At 48.5% G+C, this 12,409-nt stretch overlaps 1 protein-coding gene across 2 annotated transcripts in view; it reads right to left on the reverse strand.

Moving 5' to 3' along the window:
• The window catches only part of SCRN1 (secernin 1), a 53,711-nt gene that overhangs the window by 25,780 nt on the left and 15,522 nt on the right, over positions 1-12,409 (reverse strand). The window contains exon 2 of one of the 2 annotated variants that reach the window (XM_073630177.1): positions 2,565-2,724. In XM_073630177.1, coding sequence (XP_073486278.1) covers positions 2,565-2,724 — 160 coding nt within the window. Of the gene's footprint in view, positions 1-2,558; positions 2,725-12,409 lie in introns of both variants that reach the window. The other variant, XM_073630176.1, reaches the window with a different exon arrangement.

Here is a 12,409-nt window from a genome sequence, read left to right on the forward strand (position 1 = left end):
GGCCAGATGAGCAGGTGGGGGGTTCTGTGTTGGGCCAGATGAGCAGGGGGGGTTCTGTGTTGGGCCAGATGAGTGGGGGAGGGTTCAGTGTTGGGCCAGATGAGCAGGGGGGGGGTTCAGTGTTGGGCCAGATGAGCAGGGGGGGGTTCAGTGTTGTGCCAGATGAGCGGGGGGGGGTTCAGTGTTGGGCCAGATGAGCAGGGGGGGTTCAGTGTTGGGCCAGATGAGCAGGGGGGGTTCAGTGTTGGGCCAGATGAGCAGGGGGGGTTCAGTGTTGGGCCAGATGAGCAGGGGGGTTCAGTGTTGGGCCAGGTGAGCACGGGGGGGGGGGGGGGTTCAGTGTTGGGCCAGATGAGCAGGGCGGGTTCAGTGTTGGGCCAGATGAGCAGGGGGTTCAGTGGTGGGACAGAAAAGCAGGGGGTAGAGCAGTGGGGCAGATGTGAAAGGAGGTGTATTGGTGGGACAGATGAGCAGGGGGTTACAGTGGTGTGGCAGGAGAGCAGGGGGAACAGAGGTGGGACAGAAGAGCAAGGGGTGCAGAGGTAAGACAGATGTGCAGGAGGTATATTGGTGTGGCAGATGAGAAAACGCGTTACAGTGGTGGGGCAGATGAGCAGATGGGTTCAGTGTTAGGACAGATGAGAAGGTGATTCAGTAGTGAGACAGAGGAGCGTGGGGATACGGTGGTGAAGCAGATGTGCAGGGAGGTCCAGTGATGGGGCAGATGAGAAAAGGGGGTACATTGATGGAGCATATGAACAGGGGTGATATGGTGGTGGGACAGATGTGCAGAAGGTAGAGTGGTGGGGCAGATGTGCAGGAGGTACAGTGGTGGGAGGGATGAGAAGGGGGTTCAGCAGTGGGACAGAAAAGCAGGGGGGTACATTGGTGGGACAGATGAGCAGTAAGTTACAGAGGTGGGGCAGAGGAGCAGGCGGGTACAGAGGTGAGGCAGAGGAGCAGGGGGGTGCAGAGGAGAGAGGATGTACATCTGTGGAACACATGAGCAGGGGGTTACAGTGGTGGGGCAAAAGAGCAGGGGGTACAGTGGTGGGACAGATGTGCAGGAGGTACAGTGGTGGGGCAGATGAGAAAGGGGGTTACAGTGGTGGGGCAGATGAGCAGATAAGTTCAGTGTTAGGACAAATGAGAAGATGGTTCAGCGGTGGGGCAGATGAGCAGATAAGTTCAGTGTTAGGACAGATGAGAAGATGGTTCAGCGGTGAAGCAGATGTGCAGGGAGGTACAGTGGTGGGGCAGAAGAGCAGGGTGGTACAGTGGTGGGACAGATGTGCAGGGGGGTACAGTGGTGCGCCAGATGTGCAGGGGGGGTACAGTGGTGCGCCAGATGTGCAGGGGGGGTACAGTGGTGCGCCAGATGTGCAGGGGGGGTACAGTGGTGCGCCAGATGTGCAGGGGGGGTACAGTGGTGCGCCAGATGTGCAGGGGGGGTACAGTGGTGCGCCAGATGTGCAGGGGGTTACAGTGGTGTGCCAGATGTGCAGGGGGGTTACAGTGGTGGGCCAGATGTGCAGGGGGGGTTACAGTGGTGGGCCAGATGTGCAGGGGGGGTTACAGTGGTGGGCCAGATGTGCAGGGGGTTACAGTGGTGGGCCAGATGTGCAGGGGGTTACAGTGGTGGGCCAGATGAGTTGAGAAAGGGGTACATTGCTGGGACAGATGAGAAAGGGGGTACATTGGTGGGACAGATGTACAGGGGTTACAGTGGCGGGGCACATGTGCAGGGTAGTACAATGGTGGGGCACATGTGCAGAGTAGTACACTGGTGGGGCACATGTGCAGGGTAGTACACTGGTGGGGCACATGTGCAGGGTAGTACAGTGGTGGGGCACATGTGCAGGGTAGTACAGTGGTGGGGCACATGTGCAGGGTAGTACAGTGGTGGGGCACATGTGCAGGGTAGTACAGTGGTGGGGCACATGTGCAGGGTAGTATAGTGGTGGGGCACATGTGCAGGGTAGTACAGTGGTGGGGCACATGTGCAGGGTAGTACAGTGGGACAGATGAGCAGGGGGGCACACTGGTGAAACAGGTTTGCAAGAGGGACAGTGATCTGAGGTTTAGAGTTGCAGGAATTGGGGCTGATCTGAGGCGTGAGAGTGCAGGATGTTAATTTCTCACTACTAAAGTAGTTTACAGCATTTACTTTATAAAAAATCATTTTACGTGATTGAGAGTGTGAAGTTGACATTTTTTGTTATAAAATCGGCACGCTCAATTTCTTTGAAAACATTTTTCGGCACACTGTGCTCAAAAGGTTGCCTACCCCTGATGTACAGAATGTAAAGCGCTACATACAATGTTGGCCCTATATAAATGCCTGTAATAACTAACAAAAATGTACACAAAATCTCAAATACTCTCAAATCATATACTAAAAACATCATGAAAAGGAAGTTGGTCTGGTAGAAAACCAATACTGGTATATGTATGGGATATGTATACACACAGTATATACCTCACAGCCTGTGTGCGTGTGACTTGTTCCCAGCTAATCGCAGAGCATAAGGACACATAATATGTTAATCCAGCCTTACCCTTACCCGAACTTTGCTTCCAGGATCATGGCCTTTGGATGGCACATACAGCACTTCTTGGACTTCATCTCTGGGCCGGGCTGAATTCTTCCCAAACAAAATGCAGCTGTTTTTTGTATGGGGTGGAAAGGCCACAAAACAAAAGCTTGGAGGTGCTTCAGTCATACTAAAGAAAAACAACATTACAGATTTTATAATTATTTGTGACAGGAGAAAAATATACATATATAAACTTTTTTACTGATTAGATTAAAACTGCAAGCTTTCCAGACAGCTCTCAACTAAAATGTAAACCTATCATTGTGGAAGTGCAACCAAGTCACCTCCACAATATACCTGTGTTGCAACGCACGATAACACACTACCATGATTTATGGTGTGCTGCATCACAAAAAAGGGTGCATATCTTCGTTGAATGCTTTAGTGCATTGGCAGTGCATTCAAATTAATATGCTACCTTAAAGTGGTTGTAAAGGCATGACATTTTTGACCTTAATGCATTCATTGCATTAAAGTGATATTAAAGCTTCAGATTTTTTTTACATTAAAAATAGGATTTTTATAACAGTTAACCTGTAAAATCCTTTTCTTGGAGAACATCACGGGACACAGAGCCATAGTAATTACTATGTGGGTTATATAGGCCACCTTTAGGTGATGGACACTGGCACAACCTAAGACAGGAAGTCCACTCCCTATATAACCCCTCCCACTACTGGGGAGTACCTCAGTTTTTGTAGCAAAGCAAAATACATGTATTAAAAGAGGGGAGGGACCTCTGTGTCCCATGATGTACTTCAAGAAAAGGATTTTACAGGTAAGCCGTTATAAAAATCCTATTTTTTTATCGTACATCACGGGATACAGAGCCATAGTAATTACTATGTGGGATGTCCCAGAGCAATGCCAACTGAGGGGAGGGAGACACAACAAAAGTAGGGCACCATGAGACCAGAGGACTTATACTGTTGCCTGCAGCACACTGCGCCCAAAGGCGATATCCTCATGCCTTTTTACATCAACCTGATAGAATCTGGTAAATGTATGGACTGAAGACCAAGTTGTGGCCTTGCAGATTTGAGCCATGGAGGCTTGGTGATGCCCTCCCACGAAGCACTAACAGCCCTGGTGGAGTGCGCTTTTATTTGAGAGGGTGGGATTTACCTCTTCAAACCATAAGCTTGAACAATTATTTGCCAAATCCATTTAGAAATAGTAGATTTTGATGCTGCCTGTCCTTTTTTAAAACCTTCCGGGCAACACAAACAAAACATCCATTTTTTGAATCTGAGCAGTCGCCTTCAAGTAGACTTTGACTGCTCTCACCATATCAAGAGAATGTAGTGACTATTCTTCTATAGAACAGGGTTCTGGAAAAAATGAAGAAAGAACAATATCCTGGTTTAGATGAAAACCTGACACTACCTTCGGTAGAAAGTTAGGATGAGGACGCAATACTACCCTATCCTTGTGAATAATTAAATATGGCTCTTTACAAGAAAGAGCAGCCAATTCTGATACCCTTCTTGCAGAAGATATGGCTGCCAGAAAAATTAGTTTCTTTGGCAAAAGGGCCAAGGGAATATGTCGTATCGGCTCAAAAGGTTGTTTCTGTAATGCCGACAGAACTAAATACGGGTCCCAAGGGTTCAGGGGTAACCTAACCGGTGGATTAAGCCTCCTTACCCCCTGTATAAAGCTACGGACCAAAAAATGCGAAGCAAGTTGTCGTTGAAACAATACCGATAAGGCTGAGACCTGGCCTTTGATAGTACTCAAGGCCAGCCTCATTTCTAACCCCATCTGCAGAAAGTCAAGGATTCTACCTATGAAATACTTTCTGGGATGCCAACCCTTGGATTCCCACCAGGAAATATATGCCTTCCAGACTCTATAATATATGATTCTAGAGGCTGGCTTCCTTTCATTAATCAAGGTAGATACCACTGAACCTGACAGCCCACGCTCCTTCAGAATGTGAGTCTCAATAGCCAAACCATTACATTTAGCTTTTGTAAGGTAGGATGGAATACCGGACCTTGCAAGAGTAAGTCTGGACGTGGTGGTAGGGTCCATGAGTCCCCTACCACCATCCTTATGATCTCTGCATACCAAGATCTTCCGGGCCACAAGAATCACCGACTTCCCTTCCTGCTTGATCCTGCGAAGAAGTCGTGGAAGCAGCAGAATAGGAGGAAATGCATAAATTAGTGAGAACTGATTCCACGGGACCACCAAGGCATCTGTTCCGCATGCTAGTGGATCCCTTGTTCTTGACACAAAGTTGTCGATCTTCTTGTTGAACCTGGACTCAAGCAGATCTACGTCCGGGATCCCCCATCTTTGGCTTATTGCCAGGAAAATCTCGGGGTGAAGGGACCATTCTCCCGGGAACAACTGCTGGCGACTCAAATAGTCCGCCTGCCAATTTGCTATCCCTGGAATGAAGACTGCCGATAGGCAAGGTACATTGTTTTCTGCACAAGTTAGAATATGATTCACCTCTCTCTGGGCCGCACGACTTCTTGTGCCCCCTTGGTGATTGATATAAGCCACGGCTGAGGCATTGTCAGATTGGATTCTGACAGGACAATTCCGTAACCTAAACGTCCAGGCCCTCAGGGCCAAGCGTGCTGCCCGAAACTCTAGAATGTTGATGGGCAAGGCCATTTTTGACTTGGACCATTTCCCTTGGACGGTTGCCTCCTCCAGGACTGCTCCCCAACCTGAAAGGCTGGCATCTGTTGTTACCACCTTCCAGGTAACTGTAAGGAAGGACTTTCCCTTTTGCAGATTCTTGGTTATCAACCACCAACTGAGACTCTGGCGCACATTTGGAGACACATACATTGGGAAATCTAGAGCTTGGACTTTCTTGTTCCAAGCTAATAGGATACTGTTTTGCAGCAGCCCCAAATGAAACTGAGCATAAGGAACGGCCTCAAATGAAGCCACCATCTTTCCCAACAACCTCATCCTGTAAGGGCTTACCTAGGTTGCAGTCCATGGCGCAGAGATGTACGCTCACCCTTGCAAATACACACAGCCCACGGTAACAAAGATAAGCTACATGGGCTGTGAATGTGTGCACTGGGGCTTGACAGGAATAGCCAAGGGATAGTCGAGGTAAAGCCACAGTCAGGGATTCCAGAAGTAGGATAACGATAAACAAAGCAAGGATCTGAACCCGGGGTCAGACTTGAACACTGCAACAGAAACCAGGAGCACAGGAACACGAAAATGAGACAATGAACTGACAAGGCCCTCAGAGTGAGGCAGTCTGTTATACCCAGCAGATTAGGTAACCTGTCTCAGCTGATCCAAGAGTGACAAGTGCAATCAGAGTATCGCCCTCAGTACTTCATGCTGAACTAGGCATGGCTGGAAAGCAGGCTGAATAGACTTGAGGTGTGGCTCAGAGGTAAAGAAACAGGCGCAAGAACAGACAGTCATGAGTTCAATACCACCCAGAGCCACTTGGGGTGTGACCACGCCTGGCCGTCTGCAAGGCACGGTAGGGACTGTGACAGTTCCCTCCCCTTAGGAATGCCCTCAGAGCATGGAACAGCCTTATTTCCTGTGGGCTTTCTTTGTTTTAGAAGTTCCAGCTGGGGAGACTTTCATCGCTCGCAAGGATCTTTCAAAAATCTTCAGGTCCTGCTTACGGACTATGGTGCCATTTGAGGCATACGTACAGTCAGGAGGTAGTGGAGACACAAGCACAGGAACTTCAAGTGGGAATACCGGCACAGGAACTTCAAGCGGGAACTTCGGCACAGGAACTTCAGCTGGGGACACAGGAACTTCAAGCTGGATAGCTGGCAGAGATTCAGGGGTAGCAGGAAGGATCCTAAAAGTACCCACTTGGAGAACCTTTGGCCGAGGTGGGTAATTTGGGCAGAGAGAGATAAGGTGCCCTCTCCCACCACGGTAAAAACAAAGACCACAGTCTCTCCTCCGCTCTCTTTCACCTTGAGATAGCTTGGGCCGGATGGCCCCAATCTCCATGGGTTCCACGTCTCCCAGGGAAGGTGTGCTTGTGACCTTAGGAGCGTGTAGGCTTTGTGGGGTAAGGGCTTCAGCTTCGTGGCTTGGAACATACTGTGATGGCATGGAGTCATATCTGTACCGGGTATTCCTGTCCCTGGATACCCGTAGGCCACATGTACAGAGAGCAGAATTGGGAACACTGGTTTTCTTTAAAGCAGGAATGTAAGAGTCCAGAGCAAAACATGAAAGTTTCCCAGCAGTCCAAGACTGGATTTCCCTCCTGTAAATGCTGATGAGCCCAAGTTTTGCATTGTCCAGTGAGCAGGTTGATGGAAGCACAAATCTTAATATAGTCGGTGGCATAGGTCCTAGGCTTAAGGGCAAACAACAGCTCGCAATCCATCCTAATGTTCAAGAATGATTCACGATTCCCATCAAACTTCTCAGGCATCACAACAAACGGTTCTGGACATGCAGGTTCCAGGGTTGGGTGTACTGTGCCTTTAAACAAGCAGACTTCTTGCTGCAACTCAGCAATGGTCTGGCCCAGGCTGGAGACTTGCAGAGCAAGGGAGGTGAGCATCCTGTACATCTCTGCAGACTCCATGTTGGTCAGTTCATTATGTAAGGGCTTACCTAGGTTGGAGTCCATGGCGCAGAGATGTACGCTCACACACAACCCACGGTAACAAAGATATAAGCTACCTGGGCTGTGAATCTGTGCACGGGGGCTTGACAGGAATAGCCAAGGGATAGACGAGGTAAAGCTGCAGTCAGGGATTCCAGAAGTAGGATAACGATAAACAAAGCAAGGATCTGAACCCGGGGTCAGACTTGAACACTGCAACAGAAACCAGGAGCACAGGAACACGAAAATGAGACAATGAACTGACAAGGCCCTCAGAGTGAGGCAGTCTTTTATACCCAGCAGATTAGGTAACCTGTCTTAGCTGATCCAAGAGTGACAGGTGCAATCAGAGTATCGCCCTCAGTACTTCATGCTGAACTAGGCATGGTGGAAAGCAGGCTGAATAGAACTGAGGTGTTGCTCGGAGGTAAAGAAACAGGTGCAAGAACAGACAGTCATGAGTTCAATACCACCCAGAGCCACTTGGGGTGTGACCACGCCTGGCTGTCTGCAAGGCACGGTAGGGACCGTGACACATGCAAAGCCGAATAGAAGGCTTCTTTTTTCCTTTGACCACCTGAATCAGTTCCTTTATGGCACTGATCTTTGCCTGGGGCAAGAATACCCTTTTCTGGGCTGTATCTATGATCAGACCCAAGTATTCTAATCTCCTTGATGATTTTAACCCTTTCATGACTAAGCCTATTTTTGAAATTTGGTGTTTACAAGTTAAAATCCGTATTTTTTGCTAGAAAATTACTTAGAACCCCCAAACATTATATATATTTTTTTAGAAGAGAGTCTAAAGAATAAAATGGCGATTGTTGCAATATTTTTTATCACACGGTATTTGTGCAGCGGTGTTTTAAACACAAATTTTTGGAAAAGTGACACGAATTTTAAAAAATCCAAACAGTAAAGTTAACCCAATTTTTTTGTATAATGTGAAAGATGATGTTACGCCGAGTAAATAGATACCAAACATGACACCCTTTATAATTGCACGCACTCGTGGAATGACGACGAACTATGGTACCTATGAATTTCCATAGGTGACGTTTTAAAAATTTTTTACGGTTACCAGGTTTGAGCTACAGAGGAGGTCTAGGGCTAGAATTATTGCTCTCGCTCTGACGATCGCGGCGATACCTCACATGTGTGGTTTGAACACAGTTTACATATGCGGACGCGACTTCCATATGCGTTTTCTTCGCTGCGCGAGCTCGCGGGGACGGGGGCGCTTTAAAAATTTATTTATTTATTTTTTTTATTTATTTTATTTATTTTTGTACTTTTATAAATTGTGTTTAAAATTTTTTTTTTTTTTTTTACTTTTATTGCTGTCACAAGCAATGTAAACATCCCTTGTGACAGTAATATGTGGTGACAGGTACTCTTTATGGAGGGATGGGGGGTCTAAAAGACCCCCCATCCCTCCTTTACACTTCAAAGTATTCAGATCGCCGAAAACGGCGATTCTGAATACTGTGTACTTTTTTAAATTCGGCGCCATTGGCAGCCGAGTAAACGGGAAGTGACGTCATGACGTCGCTTCCGCGTTTACAATTAGAAGGCTGGAACGAAGCCGCTCACAGCTTCGTTCCAGCCCGCCCCCAGCCGCCGGAGATTCCCGAATGGACACCGGGCCTCCCGATCGCACGGGAGGCCCGGTAACAGCGGCGGGAGGCGGCAGGAGGGGGGGATGTCCCCTCCCGCTCCTCCGGTATAACAGCCGAGCGGCTTTTAGCCGCATCGGTTGTTATATTCGGGTAGCCGATCGCCCGCTGAAAACAACGGTACCGGGATGATGCCTGCAGCTGCGGGCATCATCCCGGTATAACCCCGGAAAGCCGAGGACGCATATGTGCGTTCGGTCGGCGGGAAGGGGTTAAGGAAGATTTCTCTAGGTTGAGACTCCAACCTAGGTATTTCAGGTAGTTGACTGTGGTGACCATACTTTGGTCTAAGCGGGCTGCCGATTGGTCTATCAAGAGCAGATCGTCTAGGTAAGCTATAATCATTATACCTTGGGCCCTTAATCTGGCTATAGGAGGGGCCAGGACCTTTGACCTCGAGGTGCAGTAGCTAGACCGAAAGGCAGAGCTACAAACTGAAAATGAAGATTTTATACCTCGAAACGTAGATATTTCTGGTGAGCAGGGAAAACAGGCACATGGAGGTATGCATCCTTGATGTCGATTGACGCCAGAAGTTCTCCTCCTTGTAGGATGGAGACTACTGATTGGATTGACTCCATGCGAAAAGAGCAGATATTCAGGAACCGATTTAGATCTTTGAGATCTAGATGGGTCTGACATCTTCATTTGGTTTTGGCACTGTGAAAAGTTTTGAATAAAACCCCAACCCCTGCACTTGCATGGGGACCACTGAGATCACTTTTTGAGACAAAAGACGGTCCAATGCTTGAAAGAGAGACTTGTTTTTCTCTGGATCCTTGGGAACGTTTGATCTGAGAAAATGAGGAGATGGGGACTCTCGGAACTCTAGCTTGTACCCTAGAGTTATTGAGGAAGTCACCCATTTGTCTCGACACTCTTCCTGCCAGACCCCTGAGAACTGCAGAAGTCTTCCCCCCACTCGAGCGAGCGGAGGCGCCCCTTCATAAGGAGGCTTTAGTATTTTGTTTTGTAGGTTTCCTCCCCCAGGACTTCTTTTGTCCCTGGGGTTGACCCTGAGGTGTACCTCTTGAACTTGACGCGGAGGCCGTCGTGGCTGCCTGGAGGCTGATTCCCCCGGCACTGGAGAAGGAGCTCGTTTAAATTAAATACATTTACTCCTTTTCCTAACTGGCAAAAGGATACTCTTTCCACTAGAAATCTTTTGGATGTACCGTATATACTCGAGTATAAGTCGATTCGAGTATAAGTCGAGGCCCCTAATTTACCACAAAAAACTGGGAAAAAACTTATTGACCCGAGTATAAGACGAGGGTGAGAAATGCAGCAGCTACTGTAAGTGGAAAAAGAGGGTCAACAATGCCCATCTGCAGCTGCATGCCTCCCTGTGTCCTGTGCAGCCTACCTGTATCCTGTGCATGTGTCCTGTGCATGTGTCCCGTACATGTGTCCCTGTGTCCTGTACATGTGTATGTGTCCTATACATGTGTCCTGTGTCCCTGTGTCCTGTGTCCTGTACATGTGTCCTGTGTGCATGTGTCCTGTGTCCCTGTGCAGCCTACCTGTGTCCTGTGCAACCTCCCTGTGGCGATCTCCATCCTCCCTGTGGCGATCTCCATCCTCCGATCAGCGTGTGATAATACACTTCGGCGGCCATTCCACTGTTCAAAAGCCACGCCTCCTCCTCGTCTGTGATAGGCAGAACACTCAGCAGTCAGCCTATCACGGACACTCATGAGAGAATGTCCATGATAGGCTGTACACTGACAGCTGGGAAATGGAGTGTTCAGCCTTTCACAGACGAGCAGGAGTCGTAGCTTTTGAAAGCTGGTATAGCCTCCGAACGGTATTATCACACGCCGGCCGTCTGCCTGCACGACGCACTGATCATGCAAAAAGACGGCGGTGACTCGAGTATAAATCAAGGGGGGCACTTTCAGCCCAAAAAAAAGGGCTGAAAAATTTGACTTATACTCGAGTATATACGGTATTTATCCAAATCATCCCCAAACAGCCGTTCACCGCGGAAAGGAAAACTAGTCGGGAGCATTTTGCAAAGTGCTTCGGCTGACCAATTTTTCAACCATAGTATTCTACGCATATGTACCAGCCCAAGCGTAAGGCGCGGGGCCTGAAGAATAGAATCTCTCATAGCGTCAAAACATAAGGCACAGCTAAATCCTGGGCTTACTGATCAGGGATAACTTTGAGCACCTGTTTAAACTGGTCTTTCAAGGATTGACATACACCAATTGCTGCCACCGCAGGTTGAGTCACTGAACCTGCCAGAGGAAAGGCGTTTTTTAACAGGAATTCCAATTTTGTATCCATTGGATCCCTAAGCATTTGAGCATTGTCTACCGGACAAGTCTAACTTTTACTCACAGAGGATATAGCAGCGTCAATTGCTGGTATCTCCCACTTTTTATTGAATTTTTTCTCCATAGGATAAAGTGTTGAAAACATTTTGGGAGGAAAAAAATGCTTATCTGGGTGATGCCACTCAGAATACATAAGCTGTTCCAGCAATGAATGGACAGGAAAGGCATGCACAGCTTGAGGAGGCTTTAGCGAACCCAAACAAGAAGTGGGCTTATCAACCGACTCAGTTAAGGGTAGCATAAAAGTGGAGCGGGCCAACTCAGTAAAAGATTGCACCACCAATCTTTCAGATCTGTAAAGCTGAAGAAGGTCCTTCCGCATTTGACCCCTCAGAAGCGGAGTCATCAGCTTCTTCATGGTCCCCTGAGGGAAATTTGTCTTCTCCCGGCCCCAGTTCCGCTGTTTGAGGGTCCCGGGTAGTGGAAGGGGACCTGTCGCGTTTTGCCCCACTCGGGGAAGATGCAATTAAAGCTGCTAACCTTTCCTCCAATCCTATCATAGCTGAGGAAAAAACCTCTTCAGTAATATAGACAGGGGCGGAAACAGTTGCAACATTTGACGGCCCCGATGGCTCACTCTGACCAACCACCTCAAATCTCTCAGGGGAGGATGCCATTGTAGAGATGAGACTAAGCTTCTTAGAGCTTGAGGGAGACACTTTTGAGCCTTTTTTTGGGGTGTTTCTACCTCTCTTTCTGACCATACCCCGATGCACAAATGCAGGAGGTACTACCAGAAAAAATTGCACCAACTGCTTGAGCAAATAGTCCAGCAACTGCCACTGCTATCAATGCTCAGCCTGATGCTTCAGTAAATGTGCCAAGGGAATGCTTGTGTCACCACTTACATGCCCCCTTCTACCCTTGTTTCCCTCTGTCAGCTGCTGTCAGCAAAATGGAGATTTTTTAATGTACTCCTGCGCTGGGCGTTGCCTCACGCTAATGCCGTGCCAAGCCACGCCCCCTTCATATTTCCACTGCGCCACTACCTTCCTCTTTTCAAAAAGATCGTTTTCCAGCGCGGGCTTCCGATCCGACAGGATCGGCGTGTGTGTGGGGGAGGGAGCGCGCAAGGAGGAGAGCTGTGACAAACCACCATGCCGTGGCGGTGGAGAGCGGAGCGGCATCCGCTGATAGTTCTGGCTTCCCCCTACCTATCCAGGGAGAGGGGAGTGCTTCTGCCCAGGTGGGGGGGTGTCTTTTTCAAAGAAATCC

Source organism: Aquarana catesbeiana, linkage group LG05, assembly GCF_042186555.1.
Source record: "Aquarana catesbeiana isolate 2022-GZ linkage group LG05, ASM4218655v1, whole genome shotgun sequence".
NCBI lineage: Eukaryota > Metazoa > Chordata > Amphibia > Anura > Ranidae > Aquarana > Aquarana catesbeiana.